This window comes from Delphinapterus leucas, chromosome 5 (assembly GCF_059928025.1).
Source record: "Delphinapterus leucas isolate spDelLeu-1000000601 "Yukka" chromosome 5, BTC_Dleu_Yukka2, whole genome shotgun sequence".
NCBI lineage: Eukaryota > Metazoa > Chordata > Mammalia > Artiodactyla > Monodontidae > Delphinapterus > Delphinapterus leucas.
In genome coordinates, this window is record NC_143133.1 from 90,212,446 (window position 1) to 90,238,955 (window position 26,510).

Consider the following 26,510-nt stretch of genomic DNA (forward strand, 5'->3'; position numbering starts at 1 on the left):
GTCTCAGGAACCTGTGAGAAAATACCTACCAAAAGGTCTAACATATATGTCATTCATTAGAACTTCAGAAGGAGAAGAGAAAGAAATTAGGCAGGAAAAAAATGTTTGAAGAAATAGTGACCAAAAACTTCCCAAATTTGGTAATAGAGATAAATTTACAGATTCAAGAAGCTTAGCAAACTCCAAAAGGATCCATTCAGAGAAAACTATGCCTAGACATATTATATTCAAACTAATAAACACAAAAGGTAAAGATTAGATCTTGAAAGCAGCTAGAGAAAAATGAAACATTACTTAAGGGTAACAATTCAAATACCTGAGAATTTCCCACCAGAAATCGTAGAGATCAGAAGACGAAGAAATAATACCTTTATAGTCCTGAGAGAAAAAGAAATATTTTAAACCTACCAACTCAAATTCTATATCCAGTGAAAATATATTTCAGGAAAGAAGGCAAAATAATGTCATTCCCAAATGAAAGAAAACTAAAAGAGTTTGTCACCATCAGACCTGCTCTGCAAGAAACACTAAAGGAGGTCTTTCAGATTGAAGGAAAATAATACCAGAAAATAAAACTGTAATCTTTAAGAACGAAGAACAACAGAAACAGTAAGTAGCTAGGTAAACATAGAAAACTACTTTCTTCCCATAAAATACTTATGACTATTGAAAGCAAAAGGTATTAACATAGCATAGTGAGGTTTTCAATGTATGTGAACAAAATACAAATGCAAACTGTAACATAAAGTTCAGGTGGGAGGAACGGAAATACATTTGCAAGGTTTCTACATTTTATAAGTGGTACAATATTTACTCTAAGTAGACTATGAAAGATTAGTTATGTATACTGTAATCCCTAGAGAAGTCACTAAAAAATAATGCAAAGAGGTATCTCCAAAAAGCCAATACTAACAATATTCAAATACAAAAGAAGGCTGGAAAGGGAAAACAGAGGAACCAAAAAACAACTAATGAAAAGACAGAGCTAGATCCAAACATATCAATAATCACATTAATGTTAATGGCCTAAATATTTAGTGGTAGGCAGGATTCTAAAGATATTCCACTAAGATTCCTGTCCCTGGCTAGTCAATCGAACTAATTTAGCTATTGCTGTGAAGGGACTTGGCACATGGAATTAATGCTGTTAATCAGCTGACCCTAAGACAGGGAGATTATCCTGGTGGGCCCAAGAAATCACATGTGCCCTTAAAGTGGGAAGAACGTCAGGAAGATGAGGCAGAAGGGGACGTAAGAGAGAGTCAAGGAGTAAGAAAGGTTCAACCACTGTTGCTGGCTTTGAGGATCATGGAATTAGGCCCTGAGCCAAGGAATGTGAGTGGCCTCAAGAAGTTGAGAACGAGAACAACTCCCAGGAGCCAGCCAGCAGGGAAACAGGGACCTCAGTCCCACAACCACATGGAACTAGATGCTGCCAACAACGTGAAGGAGCCTGGAAACGGATACCCGCGCGAGCCTCCAGAAAGAAATGCAGCCCTGCTGACATCTTGGTTTCAGCCCATGAGACTCTTAAGGAGAGCAGCAGCTGTGCCTGGACTTCTGACCTATGGAAGCGATAATAAATGGAGATTGTTTTAAGTTGGTAGTAATTTGTTAGCAGAAATAGAAAACAAACAGACATTCCAATTAAAAGAATCAGAATTGAGAGAATAGCTACAAAGGGAAGACCCTAATTTATATGCTGTTGGCAAAAGAAACACTTTAAATACAAAACCAGATAGGTTGAAAGTAAATGAAAGTAGAAAGATGTACTATGGAAACAAATAAGTGGAAGTAGGCTGGAGTGACTACTTTAATCTCAGATAAAATAGACTTCAAGGCACAGAGCACCATGAGAGAAAGAGACATTTCATAATGATAAAAGGGAGAATGTATCAGGAAGACAAAGCAAGTATAAATGTGTATGCACCTAATAAGACAGATTTAAAATACATGAAGCAAAAATAGATGTAAGAGAAAAATAGACAATTCCACAATCATAGTAAAAGATTTTGACAGCACTCTTTCAGGAACTGATGGAACTAAACAAAAAAATCATCAAGGATATAGAATGTCTAAACACTATCAACCTTAATTGGATTTCACATTTATAGAATACTGTATCCAACAACTAAAGAATATACATTATTTTCAAGAGAACAAGGTTCATTCACCAAGATAGACCATGTGCTGGGCCATAAAACACATCTCAGTGAATCTAAAAAAATCAAAATCATACAGAGTATATTCTCTGACCATATGGAATTAAATTACAAATTAATAATAAAATATCTAAGGAACGCCCAAATATCTAACTATTAAACAACACATTTCTAAATAATTACTGGGTTAAAGAAGAAATTACAAGGAAAAATGTTTTCATGTTTGAATGGAATGATAATGAAAATACAACATATCGAAATTTGTGGGATGAAGAAAACAGTGCTTAGAGGAAAAACTCTGAAGCTACGTATATAAGTACATAAGACATGTAAGCATGTAGGGGGTGAGGGAGTGGAGACAGATTCCATGGATTAAGTAATATTGTACTTACAAAATCTATCTTACAGATTGTTCCAGAGGTACATAATAGAGTTTCATAAATGTGAAAATGTTTGTGTTATGTACAGAAACAAAATGTAGTTCAGTGCATAGATGAATACCATAAAGACTGCAAAGCAGGTCACAGCCTCTGCCAGCAGGCCTTTTGCTTTCAGTCTCCTGTTCTCTTTCCACTCAGATTTTCCAGACATAAGCTCGTGTTACTTTGGTGTTAATTTGTGTTTTTCACTACACCTACTTTCTTCTTTATTTTAAATGCAAATGGAAATTTAACAAATAAACTGAGAGTAAAAATGCAGAACCAGTGTATAAATATAAAAGGATTAGTTCCGAACGAGAAATAAAAATATTGAAGGAGTGGGAAGGCAGCCAAAGCCTTTCTTCCATTGCATGAAACTAGATTGAGCTATGTCAACCCTGAAACGTGATTTGAACATTAGTGTGCTCACAAAGAGCAAGTGGAAAATCCTGCAGCTTTAAAATCCATATTTAAGTTTAGAAGTATACGGGAATTTCCTGAGACTCTGTAGTCCCTCAGTGTAAAATCTGTGGCAGTGATTCATCTTCACACAACAGGAATTTGTTTAGCTTTGACGATGTTGCTCCCGAAATTGCTGGCAAGAGATAAGGCAAAAGCAGCAGCAGTCTGTAAATGTTTTTTTCAGAATCACTGGGTAACTGCCTCTGCAATTTGTTATCTTCAACAATATCATTCCCCTTGTTTGCAGAGCTCTACAAAATAATTTAAAGAGTAACAGTAGGAAAAAGCATAGAGAAGGAGGCTACCTACAGGGGCTGTCTATGAAATGGAAATCCTTAAACAATGAGGATGGAGAATTCCAAAACAAAAGTTGCCTAGCATCAAGCAAAGGTGAAAATCTGTTTGAAGAAGTAAAGGGAAAGTTCAATGATTCATATCCCAAGTTTGTAGTTAGTTAGGGATGGCTCAGGAGATTAAAAAGTTGGCCAGTTTTCTTAGTGATATGACTGTTGTTGATATAAAAGTAGCAGAAACATAAATATTCTGAAGAGATAAGAGGAATTATAGCAAAAGACTATATGGAATAGAAAATCTTTAGCATGGATGGAATGGATTGCCCCGGGGAAAAGTGTCAAATGGAGAATACATTTTAAGATAATAAAAACTATTCCAGGGCTTCCCTGGTGGCGCAGTGGTTGAGAGCCCGCCGATGCAAGGGGCGCGGGTTCGTGCCCCGGTCCGGGAGGAGCCCACATGCCGCGGAGCGGCTGGGCCCATGAGCCATGGCCGCTGAGCCTGCGCGTCCGGAGCCTGTGCTCCGCAACGGGAGAGGCCACAGCAGTGAGAGGCCCGCGTACCGCAAAAAAAAAAAAAAAAAAAAAAAAAACTATTCCAAAAAGAGTTTCACTCTTTGAAAGGTAACAACTTTGGTATTAATGCAGTGAAATATCATAAACTACCATAAAGCCTATAGTTATATTAAAGCCATAGCTAGGCTACACACATGCATGCACACACACACACAATTTTTTAATCTATGAAAAATTGATCACTGTAAACTGGGAAATGTTCATGTAAATATATATGTAAGAAGGGTACTTAATGCAATGAACCATAAAACAAAATTTAACAAGCAAAATTTTATAAATCCCACTAATAAACCTGCCCAATTCTTAAGAGCAAACTCTCCATAGGACACTTTAAAAGGAAATATGAGAGAGACCCGAGTTCCATGCGTCCTACAGAGAGTATTTCTATACCTGATGTAATGCAGTATTGAAGGTGTGCAAGTCAATAGCGACCAGAGAAGGAATTCGAGATTCTGAAAGATTTTTGTTCTCCTTCTTTATTAGCCTGGAATTTCGAGCTAGATAAAAATAACCATAAACACAGTGAGAAAATCAGACGTTTTTGTTAGTTCTTCACATTCAGTATCTGTCCCTTGGTATGTACTTCTTGTACATAAGTCTGTACATTTTCACATACTTAAATATGTAAAGTTACTATAAATTTTTAATATTGTGTTAGTTTACTTAACATGCATTTTAAATAATGTAAACAAAAGGGCTGAAAAAGTAAAAGCGTTACAAACATACCGATGCCTTCCAAGGCTTTTAGTTCACGGAGATGATTATAGTTTAGTTCAGGCAAACGGACATCTCTCTTTGAGTATTCCCTTCTTTTCTTATTTGCCTGAAGTAGACTCTTTTCACTAGCAACCTAATATCATCAGAATGGTTAACACAAATGAATTAGCCTCCAGGTAAGCTTGCCCCCTTTCATGACTACTATGTTCATATCCTAAAATTTATAGAATTGAAAAGCTAGAATAATACAAAATTTGAAGAACACTAATAACATACAAAACAATTTCATCCAGTTATTTCAAACCTCTTCCTCTTTAAATCTATTAAAATTACTAACAAGCAGATTGGTTGGTTGCTATGAGTTTCTCCTTCTCCCTCCACCAAACTTCAGTGTAAGTCCTGGCAAGTAGTACAAGGTTAAAAGATGGCCATCCGTGTCCTGGTCTTTCAGGCCAGCAAGGTCAGGTCTTATGACACTTGCTGGGCTTTTTAGCATAGTTGCTGTTGCCACATGAATTTTGAATAGTACATCTTGTCATGTATATCACATCTCCTAGCACATTTTTCACTTTCCCAATGATAATCTTGTGACTCATTTTTTTACATCTGTCCTTGTCTTACTCCTCACTGTTAGCAAATATCATTTTCCTAGAAATACAGTTTATTAAGTATAAAATTATAACTTCAATCATATTCCTAATCTTTCTAAGCACTATTACTTCATATTTGATAAAGTCTGGAAAAATAATAAAGAGAAGAACAGCACAGCAGCACCTCAATTCTGCACCTTTATGAATTTGACAAGTTCCCAATCTGTTTCATTTGAGAATCACAGAAACTCTACATTCTTTTCCACATTTTCAAAACAGATGATACATAGAGAGATTATATGATTTACTAAAAGGAAAGAAACCAATATAGATAATGAAATCCTATGTATGTCCATGTATATCCACATATATGTATGTATACTGAAATATACACACAAAGAGTATAATGACAGTGTTAAGCCACTGAGATTCCAGATACCTCGAGCTTAATATTCTGTGAATTATGCTACTCTGCCTCTCAGAAAGTCTTCAAAAGTCCTGTAGTGAGCTTTTGAGTGTCTTTCTTTTGGCTGTTTCTATTTGCTCTCTCTCTTTTTTTTAAAATAAATTTATTTATTTATTTATTTATTTATGGCTGCGTTGGGTCTTCGTTGCTGCACATGGGCTTGCTCTAGTTGCAGAGAGCGGACGCTACTCTTTGTTGCAGTGCGTGGGCTTCTCATTGCAGTGGCTTCTCTTGATGCAGAGCACGGGGTCTAGGCAAGCGGGCTTCAGCAGTTGTGGCACACGGGCTCAGTAGTTGTGGCTCAAGGGCTTAGTTACTCCATGGCATGTGGGATCTTCCTGGACCAGGGCTCGAACCCGTTACCCCTGCATTGGCAGGCGGATTCTCAACCACCGTGCCACCAGGGAAGCCCCCTCTATTTGCTCTTTTAATAGAATGAGTGCTAAGGCTCAAGGTTCAAATCAGCTGTAAAATAAAATAGTTTTAAAAAAAACTATCTGCAAGTATAAAACAATAAAATGAGTCCAAACTACTAGGTTTATATACTCAAAAAGTAGCACATGGACTTCCCTGGTGGTGCAGTTGCTAAGAATCTGGCTGCCAATGCAGGGAACATGGGTTCGAGCCCTGGTCCGGGAAGATCCCACATGCTGCGGAGCGACTAAGCCTGTGTGCCACAGCTACTGATCCTGAGTTCTAGAGCCCGCAGGCCACAACTACTGAAGCCCGTGCGCCTAGAGCCCGTGCTCCGCAACAAGAGAAGCCACTGCAATGAGAAGCCCACGCATAGCAATGAAGACCCAACGCAGCCAAAAATAAATAAATTAATTAATTAATTTACAAAAAAAAAAAAAAAGTGACACATAATATACATAAGAGATGTTTATAATAATATATGTATTCACATCTCAGAATCAGGGCATACAGCATGGGAGAAGGCTATTGATGTTCAACCTAGAAGCTGAAGAAAGTTTAGCCTTAGTTCTGCCTCGGTTAATTTTCATTAAGAAAAGACTCCAGTGGGTCTTCTCCCTACTAATCTTTACCTCCTTTCTTGATTGCCTATTCCAAAGAAGGATAAACAGAAATGAGATCTAAGATTATCAGCCAGCACTGATAATGCAATGCCTGAAAGAAGGCTAATATCAATTCCAGCAAAATGGTATTGAGCCGGCTACTTTGAAAAGACTTGCTGATCAAAATAATCTTCCAGAGCAGACCAGGAAGGTAAAACACAAAAATATCCACAAATAAATGAGTAGGATATATCAAAAAGGAAAGTATTATTGGTAGTGAAATTATAGGCTAAGAATAGTTAAAAGAAAAACAATTGCAATCATCAGAGATATGAAAAGAAGGCTATATTTTTCAGCTCTGAGGATAATGGGAGAGGTAGAGAAGGGAAATGTGTGAGAAAAATACTCTGGGGAATACATCCATACCGCCCCTTCCCTGGCAGAAAAATCTATTCACCACATTTCTTAAGCAGCTTCAATGCGTTAGACACTGTTCTAGGTGTGGGGCAGAGAAGTGAGGAAAACAAACAAAGCACAAATCCTTCCTTGGAAGTTTACATTTGGGGTGGTGGGGAGGGGGAGGGAGAGACAGACCATATATAAATAAGAGAATAGAGGATGTCGGGTAAGGCAATGGAAAAAAAACAATTAAGCAAGGGGAGGGGAGAGAATAATAGACAAAATGAATTAAAATATTTGGGAAGACCTCACAATAAGGCTTCATGTAAGCCAAGGAGGAGAAAAAGCAAATTCTTTGGATTATCTGGGGAAAGAATGTTCTAAAACAGAGGAAATAGCAAGTGCAAAAACCCATATGTGGGAGTATATGTTCCAGGAATAACAAGGCAATCAATGTGGTTGGAATGGAGTGATCAAAAATGAGAGTAGCCAGGGGTGGGATAGAGGGATGAGGGAGTGAGTCACTCAGGGACTAACAGGCCCTAAAAGCACTTTGGTCTTTACTCAGAGATGAGAAGCCAATGGAGGGTTTTGAGTGGAAGAACAATGATGATTCAACTTAACTTTAAAAAGAAGCATTCTGGTAGCTGTGTTCAGCATAATAACGCTCCTCTGAACCTTCAGAAGACCTCTGAATCTTGACATGCTTCTACTACTGCAATCTGACACTGTTTTAATGTGTTGATTCTCTACTAAACCACGAGATTCCTGAAGAGAAAGACTGACATTCTTCTTCAGTGGCTTAAACATAATAGATAATCAATATTTATTAAATGAATAAATAGACTATTTCCACCAGAAACCTGGTGTGGGTGAGATAAGACAACTTATCTTCTCATCTACTCTAAAAAAGAACTGATCACCAAGCATTAGGTTAAGAAACTTTACCATTACTGAAAAAATTAAAACATATCATTTTAATAATAACATCTTTTTTTATTGAAGTATAATTGATTTACAATATTGGGTGAATTTCTGCTGTACAGCAAGGTGATTCAGTTATACGTATATATATCTTTTTTATATTCTTTTCCATTATCTCAGGATATTGAATATACTTCCCTGTGCTACACAGTAGGATCTTGTTGTTTATCCATTCTATATAATAACAACATCTTATATTTAAATTTCCAGACTTATGAAACTTAAACTTGTCTCTCACTTTATGATTTTGACACGCTGGGATGATATATACATAATTAAGTTTCCACTTTATGATACGTCTCTCAATAAAACTCTCAGTTCTTCACTATCATATTTACTATTAATAGAAGTCTAGAAATGACTAATGTTTGCTCTTCTGCCTCTGAAACAGATCACTTACCGATGTGGTCACATTAATATTATAAACTCCTGCTGGAGAATGTTTATTTGGTTTAGCAAATGGAATACAATACTTCTTGGTTTTCTCATCCACTCTGTAACAAAAGCCACAAAAAAATTTGCGTTAGACCCAGCAGTAATTTTTTTTTTCAAGCACAAAATCAAAAGACCCAACACCAAGTGACATGCAGTTTAATCAGAATTTAATGCCTATTCTTAAACATACAATGCTCACAGATCTGGTGAAACATTCTGTCCTTTACCACTACCCTCATGCCTCCCACCCAGCCTTCAATGCCAATGAATTACCTTCCTTTCTGCGAAATTCCCAACAGGAGCTCCTTTGTACTATTACATGCCCACAGCCATGCCATGAAGCAGCAGACGCTCAAAACCAATTATCTCTTTTATAATGACAAACTCCTTTTGTGTTATTAGACTAAATGGCTATAGATTCCTTCACCTTAAATAATACAACCTTATTTTCTTAGGACTCAGGTAAATTTTTTGATCAAATGCTAATCATTTTTATCACATTAGCCAAGAAGTCCTTTGAAACAGTAACCTGACAAAAATGAATAGGATTCAGAAACCTGAGAGTAATAATACATGTGGCTGAATCGATAAATATTTGCAATTTGTAAAGATGTCCTTTCCTTAAACAACATTTTGTTCTTATTTTCCTAATTCATACCTGTAACTCTGAACTCCTGAGATAGTTCCCATTCCAGAATTAATAGTGGGAGCCACTGCAGAAAGGTTGTACGTAAGTGGAGGAATTGCCATGCCTGGATTTCTTGTGTGGCCCACGCTGCCATTACTGCAATCTCGGAGGCTTGTTGAAGGCACTGTTTTGATGTGGCTCATCCCATTGTCATTGAGACAGCTGGCATTTGAAGCTCGACTGACTTTTTCAACTTTTTCTCCATCCATTTTTGAGCCTTTTATTTTAAATGCTTTAGAATCCTTAATTTTGGGATCAGCATTTGTATCCTGTTACAAAAATGTTAATAACATTAATGATCTGAGGAGAATGAAAAATCACCTTTTCCTATAAAGTACTTTATCAACGAAAGCAGAATTCCAGAGATATCCCCTTTTTTAAAAAAAATTTTGGCTGCACTGTGCAGCATGTGAGATCTTAGTTCCCTGACCAGAGATCAAACCAGGGCCCCCTGCATTGGAAGTCTTAACCACTGGACTGCCAGGGAAGCCCGAGATATCACCTTCTTGTGCTCCAGTTTTTCTTATTCTACCTATGGAATTATAATTAAACCCGGGATTCTCAGTCAGACATCTATTTCAAATGAAAATGAAACTCACACTAGCTCTGATATATATATATATATATATATATATATATATATATATATCAGATTTAATGATATACACACATATCACATTTATATTTCAGTGGAAAACAATGGAAGAGGACTCAAACATGCTCGCTTTTGTACTCATATATTTAGAGTCAGGGAACACAGAATTGAGGACTCATTCTTCTTTGGGTTCACTTGAGAAATGGGAGTGGGTTGGTGGTAGATTTGAATTATCTTACCAAGAACAGATTCTGGATAAATTACCAAGAAAAGTAAACTTTAAATAAATTGAGTACCCAAATCTCAAATTTTAAATGCTCTACTTTATATAAAATTCTAAAAATTACATTTTTCTTTCCTATCATTTAGGGCAAAAAAATGGTGTGTGCATGTGTTTGTGTCCATGTGTTTGCATGTGGGTGTGCACACATGTGTCTAAATGCTCTTGGATGAGAGTGATTTCCTGACAAGCCCTATTGCACAGACTGGCACACAGTAGGCATTCAGTACATGATATGCTAAGATTTTTTTTAAACAGGTAATGTCTACAGAAAAGATACATTTTTACAAGTAAGCTAAAAGTTAACTTGTTAGCCACTCAGGAAACTTTTAAGATCTTCATTATTCCCTGCCCCCCACCCCCCAAATTTAAGGATATATTAAATTTAAAATTTAATACCCATTGAAACATGGAAATTTACCTGTACCACAAGTGTTTTTCTCTCTTCACCCAAGGAATCATCTTTTTCCTTTTCCTTCTTTCTGTTTTGGGGTTTTTTAGATAAAGAAATGTTTCTGGCATCTTTCTGTACTTTTAACTGCAGTTCCTGAGAAAACCTACATAAAAATTACATGTATCAATAAAATAAGATTGTATGAGACAGATAAATCTAGAAAAAAATGGTTTTCAAGATATTTATTTTTAAAAATTGAGTATTAAACTCAACTGTGTTTTCAAAACAAGAAATGAGGTAGTCTGCAGAACTGGGAATCCCTGAGAACATTTCAGGAGGTTCACGAGGTCAAAGCTCTTATCTTATTACGAAGGCGACTTCTTTTTCACCATGTTGACATTTGCACTGATGGTATAAAAAGCAGTGGGGGGTAAAAGTGCAGGTGGCTTACCAAGAATTGAAGCAGTGGCACCAAACTTTACTAGCAGTTATTGTATCCTTCCTAGCCACACATTCTCAGGTTAAAAGGGGTGGGGGGCAGTTTTGTTTAAGAATGTCCCTGATGGAGCAGTAAAAAATATATATATTTATTTAATTAAATCTAAACCCCTGAACATATCTTTTTCCACATTCTGTGTGACAAAATAGGAATATGCATAAAGTACCTCTGCTACAAATCAAAGTGCAATGGTTGTCTGAAGAAAAGTACTTGTGTAACTGGTTGAGATACAAGCTAAACTAGCCACTTTTTTCATGGGACAACATTATTACTTGAAAGACTGACAGAAAAAAAAATTATTATTATTATTCAGACTTGTGGTATTCAGCAGATATTTTCTTTTTAAAAAATGAACAAAGGAGATTGTTACTTCAAGGAAAACAACTGATAATATTTGCATCAATGATAAAATTCAAATTTTTATGCAAAATTAGAATTCTGTTCAACTTGTCTCCACTACCATGAACTTAGCAGATTCCTAATACTACAGACTTTTCTGATGAGAGAGAATATGACTTTTTGATATTGTATAATGAAATATCAACATTCTAAAGCTCTGCATAACTTAGCAAAACAATATTTTCCAAATGACTAATGCATCATGCTACAAAAGCATGCATGGGTAAAAGGTCAATTCAAAGTGCAAGTTAGACAAGTGGATTTTAATGTAACGGGATAAGAAGTTCATTGGTATGGTTTCAGATTCCACAATGCAAGCAACGTTAAAGAAACTACCACTGTCAGTTTTGGTATAGAATCAAAGAAGAATACCCACAGTAATCTAAAAGGGCTATTAAAATACTCTTCCATTTTCCAGCTACATATTTGTGTGAGGCCAGAGTTTCTCCACTTATTTCAACCAAAACAACATATCACAACTAGTCGAATGCAGAAGCAAATATGAGAACCCAGCTATCTTTTATTCAACTAGATAGTAAATAGATTTGCAAAAATATAAAGCAATGTCATTGCCACTCATCTCACTACTTTCTGTTTTGTCAGCTGCTCTGATGCCAGCAGCTGGAACAGCACAGGAGACCATGCCAGCCGCTCTGGCACCTACAGGTTTGGCACATCAAGGTCTCCAGCACATCAGCAGTGTCAGCAGTGTCATAGGACTGGGTATGGTATGAGTTCAGCAGCAACACGAGATGGCACCATTGCAAATGCATCAGCACCCAAGATGATGGCATCACACAGCTGGTAGCAACACAGAAATCAGTGACCTGAGTGGTAGATGTCACCAGGGGGAGACAGAAAGAAAGCATGAAGGGACTGCTTCGTGAAAACCAAGAGCCCTAATTTACTGAATGCAGGGGACCACTCTTAGGAATACATTATTGCTAAGGGTGAATGGAGGTAGGGTGGTAAATATTTGAGCTCCTGTAATAGTAGGTGGGTAGAGTAATAAGAGAAATACTGTTTGTTACTGTTATGTACTGTATGGGGGCCTTACTTTAACTCTAGGTTGGTATGACCTAGAAAACACAGTACTATACCTCTCAGCAAATCCATCCATATGAAAGAAATCATGGTGCAGGAGCTCAGCACAGAAGGGCCTTTTGTCTGGGTCAATATGTAAGCATTTCTGGGAAACCAAGGAATACATACAGTTCATATCAAAGAAAAACTGCCTACATTTACATTTCTAAATATAGAAAATTCCTTTTCACAGTCAATGAATTTTAAACATCTATAATAAATGATAAAGAATAAAGCACAAATCTAGACTATGACTACCAATGATTGCTAATATCACAAAAAGAAAGAACACCAGACATTCAGTGTCTCTGGACAGAAATATACAAACCTCTTATGAAGTAGTCTTGCCAAAAAATCAACCTGATTCTGACTGAGCTCTAGCTCTGCTGTGAGTTTATACAAAATACAGGACACAAAGGAACATATTAAACTACATTATGTGGAAAATTCTAAGGGACAAACAACCTATTTTCTTTAACAGATAAATGGCAAGGTTTAAACAAAAAACAAAGAGATGAAGAAGAGCTTGTAAATTAGGAATCTTAAAAGACATATCAACCAATTGAGAACTCTAGTCTTCATGTGGATCCTAATTCAAAGAAATTATGAGAAAATTAATGAAATTTTGAGCACTGATTAGATATTTTACAATACTAAAGAATTTTTGTGAATTTTTAAAATTTAAAGTACTTACAGAATGGAAGGGAAAGAACCTACTCTGTGCTTATTACTGTGCTAGATACTTGACATAGATGATTTTATTTTATCTACGTTCTTTCATTTTATTATAGATTTTATTATATCTTGTTCTGATTCACTGGAACCACTCACTGACAGTAAGAATAGAAGGGACTTATCAATAAGTAGCTTTAAATGAACAAGAAAATTCTGCAAATAATTAAGGCATTTATAAGTGAAATAATATAATATCTGGAATTTGCTTCAAAATACTCCAAAAAAAAAGTTGCTGAGTGTGTGGACAGGATAGATGAAATATTTTCCAAATATTGTTAATTGTTGTAGCTAATGACTAGCTCGTGAGATTCATTACACCACTGCTTTTTCTACTTTCTTTTCTATGTTTGAGATTTCTTATAATAAAATGTTTAAAAAGTTATATGATTCTACCATAAGGGATATAAGTTGCACAATATTGTTTTACCTTTATTCCCTTTAAATCTCTTCACAGACAGATCATAAAGCTTGTCTCAATGAAAAATATTTGTATCTGTCAGACTATGTAGAAAAATAACAATGTATTATTCTAAGAACTTGTTATAATTAGTTATAAGCTTACTAAGCTGTTTTTTAATGAGCTATTTAAAGAAGTAAAAAAGCAAAAAATATCTTGGGTAAATGTTATGTGACCCTGCTCTTTTAGAGATACTTAGTTTATCAACACTTTTGGACAATCCTAACTAATAAGAAATTTTTGAGCGAATAATTCCAAAAGGTCCACTTTTAGAGACCATTTGATCCAGTGAGGATCTCCCTAAAGTCTCCCTCATTCAAATACAAGGCAAAGGTGATGATCATTTAAAAATTAGCTTCAGTGAATCTAGTGGTTAAGCAAAAGCCCCTTTTTAACAATACACTACAGGCCATGGTCCTATGCCTTACACTTTAATATTTTCCTGCTTCTCTACCCTTCTTTTTATTTTCTTACCCTATTTTTCTTCTCTTTTCCACTTACACAAGGCTTGCATTTTAAATGTTAAACATTAAAAACATGTCATTATGAGAATGTTTTCACACTTAAGACTTGCCAGATAATATGAAATGGGTTTCTTAAAACAAGCAAAATTTTCAGGTCTTTATCTCTAAAGTCCCTCCATCCCCACGCCCACCAAATAAAACGCTTAAAATGTACAAAAATTTAAATCATCAGAGGAAACTGTTGTCCTAAAAGATCAACTGGACAAGAAAAAACGAAGAGAAAATCAAATTTCCATAATGTAAATTCCCTGTCAGAAAGTGCAAAGAAAAAGTACGATTACCTTTGCTAAATCTATCACAACTTCAGGGAGCCTGGGATAGCGTCTTTCAAGAGGAACCGTTTCTTTGATTTCAGGCAACCTTACTCCAGCAAACACAGGATTTTTATAAAACAGCTCCTGATGTCTTGGAATGAGATTACCTGGCAGTGAGAATGGTACACATCTCTGTCATTACGCATCATGGGACAGGTGGTGTGGAGTAGAGATGAGTGTAACACAGCTTGTAGAGCGGGGACTCTCTCCGCATGCAAAAACAACCGAACACACAGTGTTCTTATTGTGGTGGCGCCTGGCAGTCTTTAGGTGGCTTTGACATAAGTCAACGCAAAAGAATTAACATTCTTATCTCAACATACTCATTCAGAAAAGTTCACACGCTACTATACATAGAACTGAAGATGCAAGGGAGTATAGGAAAAGCACAGGTAAAGAACATTGTATAATTTCTTAGATATAAGTACCAGCACTGCATTTCTAACTACAAAGCATAAAGTGCTGACCAAAGATGAAAATATTAATAGTCATATGGTCAGAATCTAATCTAGATAAATAAGTTCCACCCTTTAAGAATTTAATTTTTGCCCAGTGTATCTGTATCTAAGGGCTGATTTGATCACTTTTATCTTTTCTCTCAACTTTAATACCTAACCTAATATAAAATATATATGAAAATTCTGCTATAAGAAACCATTGTATTGTTTATTGAACTTCTAACCTGGAAACTAAAATCTAAGAGTTAAATAACCCTCAAGTAATTACCCACTATTTCTATTTTACAAACTCCATCACCCAACAGAAAGTTGATATTTCAACAAATGTAAGATGACTTTGATAGTCTAGCTTTGAAATTCTGTCCAAAGCACTAGCAACAAAAGTCAGAACTGCAGCAAGATTAAATTACTTTGGAAGGGGCTTCCCTGGTGGCGCAGTGGTTGAGAGTCAGCCTGCCGATGCAGGGGACACGGGTTCGTGCCCCGGTCCGGGAAGATCCCACATGCCGCGGAGCGGCTGGGCCCGTGAGCCATGGCTGTTTGGCCTGTGCGTCCGGAGCCTGTGCTCCACAACGGGAGAGGCCACAACAGTGAGAGACCCACGTACCGCAAAAAAAAAAAAAAAAAATTACTTTGGAAGTCCCTGTGTCTCTCAGTTTGAAGATGAGAAAGAGGGTAATAGATATATAACACAAATGCTTGCTGACCCAAAGATAATATGATCATTTGTATTTTCTCTACATGTGATTTATTGAATGCAAAAGTGCAGAGAGAATGTACAACGTTTGCTTTTTTCTTTAGCGGGGGAGTTGGCAGGAGGGCAGGTGAGAGCATGATTAGGACAATATGTCAGATAGACAAAAGCCAGACTGAGAATGACTGAATATATACATAAAGAGAGAGATAGATGAGTTTTTCCTACTTGCTCCCTACACCCATTCAAAACACGTATCATCTTTAATGTACCAACAGCTTGTAAAATAAATATAAACAATCACTAAAATTTAAAATGCAGACGTATAATCTTACCCAAACACACCATAATATGATATAACTGATCGATATCAGAATCTCCAGGAAAAAGGGGTTCCCCCATGAGCATTTCAGTTACCAGACAGCCAATGGCCCACACATCAACAGCCCTGAAAGAAAAGCAATGTGGTATAAAACCTGGCATCTTACTATGCTTACTATGACTGAATCTGTTCTGCATATTACTATTTGGTGTTCTTGGTACTGAAAAACGTAGTAGTAAGCCTTAGATTACTCTACAAAATACATTTCCCTATAAACTTAAAGTGTTAATTTCCAATTTTACATATATCAAATTTCCAGAAACTTCAATCATGTGACATGAGGGAAAAGACTTCCGAAGACTCAAAACAGTTGTTAAGTATACTTTATTCTGAAAATAAGCCTTTTGGGTTTCCATTCAGTGGCTACTCATTTTTTGTTCACACATAACTTTGACAAGGTTCCTCAGTCTATCCCACCATACGCTGAAAACAGCATACCAGAAGGAGAAGGGTGTTGCGAACACAAACAACAAGGAGAACTGAAAGCTAATAGGGGGAAATAGAAAAACTGTCTTAAAAATCGGTCACAAAAACTTAAAGGATATTCCAGCATCATTACCGTAGGGACAACTACCTTGAAATTGCTTAAGGTCATAGCGGAATTATAACATGGTACAAAAGTGACAGTATGGCGGTAAAACGAGAGCTCAGAGTAATTAAGAAAATATTAAATGAATTGTACTCTGAAAGCAGAGAAATTGCAAAACACATTTTAAAACAATTTCTATCAAAATCAGTAAAACTTCCAATCCCTTCTTCTTTGAAGAATTCATTTATGAAGACGATTTATCTTTTTGAAACTATTCACTCAGTTCCATTTCTACCCTCACCCTTGCCCACGCTACTTTGCCTCATTGCAAGTGTCAGACTTACCTGGTCAATGTTACCTCTCTTTACAAGTGAGAAATATACCTATTTCTAACTTACTATTAAAAACAGACCACTTACCTTGATTTCCCTACCTTTAAAATAATTATACTCACACCAACTTGTTTCACAAGAATGTTCAAAGGGGAAGCACCAAAAATGTTTACAAATAACTTTATAAAGTTCTCTGAACTGAAAACTTCCTTTCCGTGTTAGAGGGATCTTTCATCATATTAAAAACATGTTCCATTTTATCAAGAAAAGAGAGTTAAATCTGCCCTCCCCACCGCCCACCTTGCTCATGTCTTACTTGCCATACTTGACATCACCAACCAATAGTTCTGGAGCTCTGTACCATCGGGTTGCCACATAATCAGTATAAACCTCCCCAGGAGCTGCCAGTGTCCGTGCAAATCCAAAATCACATAACTTGACAACACCAGACTGGGAGACTAATATATTCTCTGGCTTTATATCTCTGTGTATGATCTAAGACAAAAAGCAGAGTATGAAATATACTGGCACATCAAGTTAAGCAAACAAATTATTTTTGAGCACCTGTCATATGCAGGGCACTGTTTTTGTCCCTATAATAAGTACAAATAAAAGCCTATAAAACTGTTCCTGGCTTTAAAGAACCTGGGACCTAGTTGGGAAAAAAAAGAACATTTATGCTTAAAATTTTATTTAAACGATCAAAGATATTGGATGAAATATATATTATTAATTACCAAATCAATTGCTCTGATAAGGACAGCTCTCAAGACTAAGAGAGTAAAGCTGTCATTGAAGACTGGGCTGGTCAGGGAAAATTTTTGTGGAAAAGGGTGGGCTAAGACAGGTCTTTAACACTAGTATGACCTGGATAAATGTAGAAATGAAAGGGCAATCCAAGTGAGGGTAGCAAAGAGAGCAAAAGAGTGAAGATGGGAATAGATCAGGAGATGCTGGGGAAATGTTTTTTCTGGAGTAGAGGTTATGTACTAGGTTTTGCCTCAACTGCCACTCTGGGAAGTCTGAGCTTGTGTCAGGGCCATGGGAACCCATGGAAGTGACATGACCAACAAGGTGTTTAAAGAAGATGTTGGCCACGAACAAGGTAAAGCAGAGAGGGGGACTAGAAGTGGGAAGAAGAGCAGTGGGACAACTAGGAGGTGATAAGGGCATAAACTAGTCTGGTGCTCAAAGGAATGGAAAGGAAGAGGTGCAGTGTAGAAATATTTTAAATCAAGAATCAACAGAATTTAGGAAGTAATCTCAGATATTTTACTTAAACTTGGAAAACTAAAAGAACAGTGGGTCCATTACCAAAAATAGAAAAGTCTGGAAAAAGTTAGGTTTGATTAAGAGTAATTAGTAGTTTAGTTTTAGCCATATAGGCTTTTAAGTGGATTTATGAGTACCCGATTGGAGGCACTCATCAAGCAATTATAAATGTAAAGAGGCTAAAACAAGGTCAGCTGATTATGATTTCTAAAAGAGAGACTATGGAAGGAGAAAACAGGACACTGGCAGACAATGTTAAAAATTCTAGAGCTGGGCAAAACAAATTATGAGGCCTAGCTCTCTAATATAAGTAAACTGTATTTTGAAATTTTAAAAAATATATTTATTGTAAACTCAGAGGACCAGCATCCTAATTGGCATTGCTGAGCATTTTGCATAAGCTACCAATTTCTATTACATCCTAGACATCCATGGTAAAGGTCACAGGGCCAGCTCCGCTTCTATCATTAGCATTTGTTACTTTTATTATCACACAAAAAATGTCATTTAAAGTATTTTGTAAAACTGGCAGAATCACTGTGTTAGTTATTTTATACTTTGTGTCATTTTACCTAGAACTGCTTTTCTTTTTTTTAAATTAATTAATTAATTAATTTAGTTAGTTTTGACTGCATTGGGTCTTCGTTGCTGCACACGGGCTTTCTCTAGTTGCGGCGAGCAGGGGCTACTCTTCGTTGTGGTGCGCAGGCTTCTCATTGTGGTGGCTTCTTTTGTTGCGGAGCATGGGCTCTAGAGCGCAGGCTTCAGTAGTTGTGGCACATGGGCTTAGTTGCTTCGCGGCATGTGGGATCTTCCTGGACCAGGGCTCGAACCTGTGTCCCCTGCATTAGCAGGTGGATTCTTAACCACTGCGTCACCAGGGAAGTCCCCTAGAATTGCTTTTATATGATTCTCAAAGGATATAAAATTGTTGTGATAGACAACAGAGTAATAGCAGGGATTTTCATATTTCACAACTAGGCAAGAGAATCTGAACTAACAAATAAATGGATTCTTACATGTATGTATCTGCCAAAACTCATTACTTAAAGTTTGTGCATTTCACTCAGTAAATGCTACCTCAAAAAAAAAAAAAAACTCTGCAAACTCTAGTTAATGACATGCAGAGCTGAAGTATTTAGAGTTGAAGTCTGCAACTTACTTTAAAAAAATGCATAAATAAGACAAATTAATAAGTAGATAAATGGATGAACAGATAAGTAAATATGTCATAAAACAAATATAGCAAAGTGTTAACAAGTATAGAATTCAGCGGTAGGTATATGGGTGTCCATTGTACACTCTTCTAAATTTTCAACTTTTTAAATAATTGTTTAAACTAAACACTTACATTGTGACTGTGACAAAATCCAATTCCATTGATAATCTGAAACAAATACTTTTGAGCTAGTTGGTAGTCTAGTCCATTTGGAAAGAGCTCCAAGTCATCAAGAACTGTATGGTCAACAAATTCAAAGACTAGGTACCATCGCTTTTTTTTCTTACACACTTCCAACAGATTCACGAGATTTTCATGCCTCAGTTGCTATTATAAAAAGAAAAATACAAAATAGTTTTTACAAGATCAAATTACTAGTAATTAGTCACAGTCTAAAAGAGATCTTAGCATAAGAGAAACATAAATAAAATGCATAAACGGTATAAATTGTGAAACTATATTTTGGTTTTTGTGTGTGTGTGTGTGTGGTATGCGGGCCTCTCACCGCTGTGGCCTCTCCCATTGCGGAGCACAGTCTCCGGACGCGCAGGCCCAGTGGCCACGGCTCACGGGCCCAGCCGCTCCGCGGCATGTGGGATCTTCCCGGACCGGGACACGAACCCATGTCCCCTGCATCGGCAGGCGGACTCTCAACCACTGCGCCACCAGGGAAGCCCTGGTTTTTAAATTAGAGTCAAAAAGACCATACTGCTCTATTCTCCTCTCAGAGAACACAACAAAGCCAATGAGACAAAGAAATGTAGCTCCATCTTTGATGAAACTAAGAAGGATTTATGACCCCTACCCACAGCAAACGAGGTGGCACTGTGAAGGTCAAACAGGAGTCTAGGAAGATACCAAGAGATCATCTGTGGCTACAAAGCTGGCAGAGCAGAGTTTTCCAAAGTTGGTGACATACCCTGAAAAGAAAAACAACAACAACAAAAACAAAAAACCTTCTTTGGTATAATGAGAACAGGGTTCATAGACTGTCAGTGAAACCATCCCTAGAACTGAATGGCACCAGGGAACAGGAGGAGAGGGCGTCTGAATAATCACATAGGAACTCATTTGCTGGAAACAATCTGTCAGTGAAGCCAAGTGGAAGGCAAAACAATTCATTATGAACAAATCTGCAACTACAAGTTTCAGAGAAAGTAAGGATAACATAAGTCAATCCCACACTCAGGCTTGTGTTGTAAGGAAAATCGTTGTGAACCATGGTGGATTCCTGCTAGCCTGGAACAAGACCACAGGTTTTCCTGAAAATGAACCTCCTACAAATAGCAGTCCAGGAGGGGCTCACTTTGTTACAAGATAAGAAACAATCAAAAAGGAACCGATCCAGTCTCTATTCAAAGATACTATAAGAAAAGAGAAGGAAACACAAATGGCAGATGAACACTCACCAGGAAATGTTGCCTCTTTTTTTTTTTTTTTGGCTACACCACGCAGCTTGCGGGATCTTAGTTACCCGAGCAGGGATCGAACCTGAGCCCTCGGCAGTGAAACCACAGAGTCCTAACCACCGGATCGCCAGGAAATTCGCCGTTGCCTCTTTTTTAAAGAGGAGGAAACTACTAGAATACAGTCCTCAAAATCCTCAAGGAAAGAATATTTATACCTCAAAAAATTGTCATTCAAGAAAAAGACAGCAGAGAAAATTTTCTGAACATGAGCAGTAAATCCATTAGTGCAGGACTAAGTGTTATACAAATGTGGGTATCACAGTTACAAAATAGAAAGTGAATATTTAAAACCTAACAATGTACAAATGATACTAGCAACAAACTTAGGAGAAAGAAGAGAAGATGCAAACAAAATAAGAGTATGAGAAAAAAAAGAGAGTATGTATGTGGATTTCCTTGTCAATGGGACAGAATTATACTTTTAACCTGAAATGTTTAATTATAAGGTCTAATTATATTTACAGGTTTAATGGTAAGCACTAAGATAAAGAAGATAGCTTCTTCAGATGGCGGATGAATGGGAGAGAGGAGGAAACAGAAATACAATAATTACTTTACAAAGGATTAACTATATTATATAACTCTATAGTTATAAAGGTAACAAAAAGTACAAAATAAAACCTTTCCAACAAAGTATAATTTATAATTGCTATTAATATTTTATGTAAAAGTTATTAATCTTCTGAAGACTCAGGGAAATCATTGTAGATTAAAATAAGAACTAAAGATTTTCATTTATAAGAAAAAAAAAACCTTTCCAAATTACCAAAGGAAACACATCCAATGTTTAAAAAGTAATTAGGGACTTCTTCCCTGGTGTCAGAGTGGTTAAGAATCCACCTGCCAACGCAGGGGACACAGGTTCGAGCCCTGGTCCGGGAAGATCCTACATGCCACAGAGCAACTAAGTCCGTGTGCCACAGCTACTGAGCCTGTGCTCTAGAGCCCACGAGGCACAACTACTGACCCCTTGTGCCACAACTACTGAAGCCCACGTGCCTAGAGCCCGTGCACCACAACAAGAGAAGCCACCGCAATGAGAAGTCTGCGCACGGCAACGAAGAGTAGCCCCCGCTCACCACAACTAGAAAAAGCCTGCGCTCAGCAGCAACAAAGACCCAACACAGCCAAAACTAAATTTTTTTTAAAAAGTAGACTATATAGAAAAATATTTTTAAAGTAGTAATAAAATACATAATATTATAAATAATAATAACTAACCCCTACATAGTGCTTACTATGTTCCATTACCTTAAGCACAAAAACCCTATAAAATAGTTGCAATTATTATCCTGTTTTACAGATGAGGAAACTAAAGCACATAGAGGTTAAGTAACTTGGTCAAGGTCACACAGCAATAACTGGTAGAGGAGGATTAGAACCCAGGAATTGTAGCCTCTGTCTTTTCCTGAAAAGATTTCAGTTTTGTTTAGTTCCTCCTTCATGTCCAGAACATCTGCCTTATAAACACACCCAGACCTGCAGCTGACTTGCATACAAAATATTTAGATTTCTTATTCTCAACCACTAAGCCATTCTGACTCTAGAGGGGAAAAAAAGGAAAACTAAGACCAAACTTATGTTACATCATAACTATAAATGGGCTAAACTTAGCTATTAAAACAAAAGATTCCAGGTTGGATCACAAAGCACTTTCCAAATATATTAAGTGAATTAACGCATATCCATACAATGAAATAAAATGCAGCAGTTAAAAAGAACAAGGCAGGGCTTCCCTGGTGGCGCAGTGGTTGAGAGTCTGCCTGCCGATGCAGGGGACGCGGGTTCGTGCCCCGGTCCAGGAAGATCCCACATGCTTGCGTACCGCAAAAAAAAAAAAAAAAAAAAAAAAAAAGAAGAACAAGGCAGTTTTATGTCCACGGGTATGCAATAATCGCTAAGCTACATTAAGTGGAAACAAGGCAAGATGCAGGTCAGTGTGTAGAATATGCTGACGCTTGATATATGTACACACACCAGAATTCCTTTGATGGATACAGTTGCTTATGGAAGGTATAACTAAATAGCTGGTACACAAAGGTGGCAGGGAAATGCATTTTAATTTTATAGCATATTCATATGTTACCTTTTCAAAAATTAAAATAAGTAGATAAATAAAATTTGTATCAGTGTGTTAAAAGATAAACACGCTAAAATTGACAAGAGTTTATTTGAGCAAACATTGATTTGAACTGGGCAGCACGATACTGAAAGAGGTTAGGAACATTCTACTGGTAGAAGCTAAGGGAAAGGGTTTCCCTGGTGGTACAGTGGTTAAGAATCCACCTGCCAATGCAGGGAACACTGTTTTGAGCCCTGGTCCAGGAAGATCCCACATGCCGCAGAGCAACTAAGTCCCTGTGTCACCATTACTGAGCCTGCACTCTAGAGGCTGTAAGCCACAACTACTGAGCCCTCGCGCTGCAACAACTGAAGCCCGCATACCTAGAGCTTGTGCTCCGCAACAAGAGAAGCCACCGCAATGAGAAGCCTGCCTGCCACAACGAAGAGTAGCCCCCACTCGCCACAACTAGAGAAAGCCCGTGCGCAGCAAGGAAGACCCAACGCAGCCAAAAATAAATAAATTTATTTTAAAAAGAAAAAAAAGAAGCTAAGGGAAAAGTTTTTATAGAGCAGACATGGAAGCAAAACAAGTAAATTATTTGATTGGTTGGTTCCAGCTTAAGTGGTTGCTTTACTTGGGAAAGTCTAGTTGACTGTGATTGGTTGTGCTTAACTTACAATGTCTTAACCTTGAGCATTTACAGGAATTGAGTCTGACTTAGGTTTCCTTTGATTTGTTTACACAGGGTGCCAAGATATTACAGCCACCTTAGTCTAATGGCCTATTGTTTCACTTGGTTTTTTATTATAAGTACACACACACACACACACACACACAAACTTCTAGTAAACTTAAATTTTAATAGGTATGTAGAGAATTCCCTGGCAGTCCAGTGGTTAGGACTCCACACTTTCACTGCTGAGGGCCCAGGTTCAATCCCTGGTCGAGGAACTAAGATTCTGCAAGCCTCGCGGCCAAGAAATTAAAACATAATAAAATAATAAAAGGTATGTAGACTTCCAGTTTCCTTTTCCACATGTAAGGAGCTTGGAAGTCTCCACTCCATCCTAACAAGTAAAAAACTGAGTAGACTAAAAAATCAACAACTCTTTTTGGATTCGTAAGAGATGAGAGGACATCTCATCTCTTATGAGGACATCTCAAACCACCAGCTCCAAGACTGGAGAGACAAACCAGCAAACACAGGGAGTCTCTGCTTCCTGGAACAGAGACTCACGAGGGCAAAGCTCTGTGGGAACCAATGCCAAGGTAGGAAAACCTGAACTGCAATGGATAAGTTACCGGAAGCTCAATGTGGCCAAGCCTGAGCGTTAAAAACTTCAGGGAAACCCTGTCACAGGGGCATCCACATAACACTGTAAGATGTTATTTCTAGGAGCTCAGCCAAGTTCCGATAGTAAATTTCAGAGAAGAATCTCCTTCAGCTTTCACAGGGAGAGGAATAAAGGAACCATTTGGAAAAATGCCACAGCACTCTGTCCTTAACAAGGCCTGCCCTTGGGGGGAACCAGTTAAGCAGAGCCTAACCAGCTGAGGAAGGGAGATAGCCAACTCCAGCCTACTGTAGCCATCCTATCCCACCTAAGGAGGGGACAAAAACCCTGAAGAACACTTGTAAAGTTCACAGGCTAGCAGCACAGGCTCACTGAAAGACTGAGACCTAATCATGGCACTACAGAACACTTCCCTTCCTCCAACCTCACCACCACATTACTAAAAGCCTATTTACAGCACTTCCTTTTACCTGGTACGTCATGCCCAGCTCTGAAGAAAAAAATTACAAGGCATACCAAAAGACAAAAACCACTATTTGAAGACACAGAAAAATCATCAGAAGCAGACATGGCAGGGGTGTAGGAATTATCAGACCAAGAATTTAAAACAGCTATGATTAATATGCTTAGGGCTCTAATGGGTAAAGTACACAGCATGCAAGAACAGATGGGCAATGTAAGCAGAGAGGTGGAAATCCTAATAAAGAATCAAAACAGATGCTGGAGATTAAAAAAACAAAAACCAGGGACTTCCCTGGTGGTCCAGTGGTTAAGATTCTGCGCTCCCAATGCAGGCGGCCCAGGTTTGATCTCTGGTCAGGGAACTAGATCCTGCATGCCGCAACTAAGGAGCCCGCATGTGGCAACTAAGAGCTCTCGTGCCTCAACTAAGACCCAGTGCAGTCAAATAAATAAAGAAAAATTTAAAAATAAAAAAATTAAAAAAAACAAAAGCACTGTAACAAAATAAGAATGCCTTTGATTGGCTTATTGGTAGACTGGACACAGCCGATGAAAGAATCTCTGAGCTAGAGGATATCTGAGCAGAACGCTCAAAAACCAAAAAGGGAAGAGAACAAGGACTGAAAATCTTCTTAAGCATATAGAAACAGACCAAAGATGATAGCAAGGAATTACTGGGTCAAAATCAATAACAGGAGAACTCAGAGAATTAATCTCAGGACTCAAAGCTGATTTTGCTATGAAGTAATCTAGTAACTGAGGTTAGATTTTTGTGTCCTCTTGGGACTAAGACGGAAGCAAGAGTCAAGTGTAAATGCCTTGCAAAGGTGGGGTCTTTCAGAAAACACCTCCAGTTTAAGCTGGGACCCTAAGGACTAAACCTTCCCCAGTGAAAATGAATGGAAATGAACCAGTCCAGGCTTCACATCACCTGTACCTTGAATTTGGATTAACATACTAGACTGGGAGCATCCCCATGCACCTGGCAGAAGCAACTGAATATCCTCTCTGGAAGAAGGTAACTTTTATCTATCTTAGCCTCAAAACATTTCTACAAATAAATTTCCAGACACAATATCCAATATAAATAATAATGAAGAACACAGAAAACAAGACACTCTAAGCAAGTACTTTGAACTTACTAAGGAGGCCCTGGGCTGGTAGTGTGCCTGTGCCAGGACAGGGAAAATTTAATGTAGATCAGTGTTAACTAGTAAAGGTAGTTAATCCCTAAGAGGGGTAAGAGGAATCCAAGGGATATGTAAAAATATGGCAGGGGCTTCCCTGGTGGCACAGTGGTTAAGAATCCACCTACCAATGCAGTGGACACGGGTTCAAGCCCTGGTCCGGGAAGATCCCACATGCCGTGGAGCAACTAAGACCGTGTGCCACAACTACTGAGCCTGCGCTCTAGAGCCCATGAGCCACAACTACTGAACCCACGTGCCACAAGTAATGAGCCTGCGCTCTAGAGCCCGCAAGCCACAACTACTGAAGCCCGTGCGCCTAGAGCCCATGCTCTGCAACAAGAGAAGCCACCGCAATGAGAGGCCTGCGCACTGCAACAAAGAGTAGCCCCCGCTCGCCGCAACTAGAGAAAGCCCACGTGCAGCAACAAAGACCCAACGCAGCCAAAAATAAATAAATAATTTTTTTTAAAAAAGAAAGAAACTCAGGAATAATTGATAAATAGTGGAAAAGATAAATATTAGGTATTTATTTGAAGGAATAAAATCTTACATAGCGTATACTCAGATCACAGGGCAATTGGGTCAAAAGTAAATAACCAAGGAGAAAAACCTAGACATTTTCCACATGTTTGGCAATTAAGGAAAATGAGAAAATA

The 26,510-nt window shown here is 37.7% G+C and overlaps 1 protein-coding gene across 1 annotated transcript in view; it reads right to left on the reverse strand.

The window, feature by feature from the left end:
• The window catches only part of CDKL2 (cyclin dependent kinase like 2), a 47,625-nt gene that overhangs the window by 2,448 nt on the left and 18,667 nt on the right, over positions 1–26,510 (reverse strand). Inside the window, exons 2-11 of the mRNA XM_089912068.1 lie at positions 19,506–19,700; positions 17,199–17,377; positions 15,975–16,087; positions 14,455–14,594; positions 12,475–12,563; positions 10,504–10,639; positions 9,178–9,476; positions 8,485–8,578; positions 4,639–4,762; positions 4,303–4,409 (exon numbers count right to left, since the gene is read on the reverse strand). Coding sequence (XP_089768194.1) covers positions 4,303–4,409; positions 4,639–4,762; positions 8,485–8,578; positions 9,178–9,476; positions 10,504–10,639; positions 12,475–12,563; positions 14,455–14,594; positions 15,975–16,087; positions 17,199–17,377; positions 19,506–19,700 — 1,476 coding nt within the window. The remainder of the gene's footprint in view (positions 1–4,302; positions 4,410–4,638; positions 4,763–8,484; positions 8,579–9,177; positions 9,477–10,503; positions 10,640–12,474; positions 12,564–14,454; positions 14,595–15,974; positions 16,088–17,198; positions 17,378–19,505; positions 19,701–26,510) is intronic.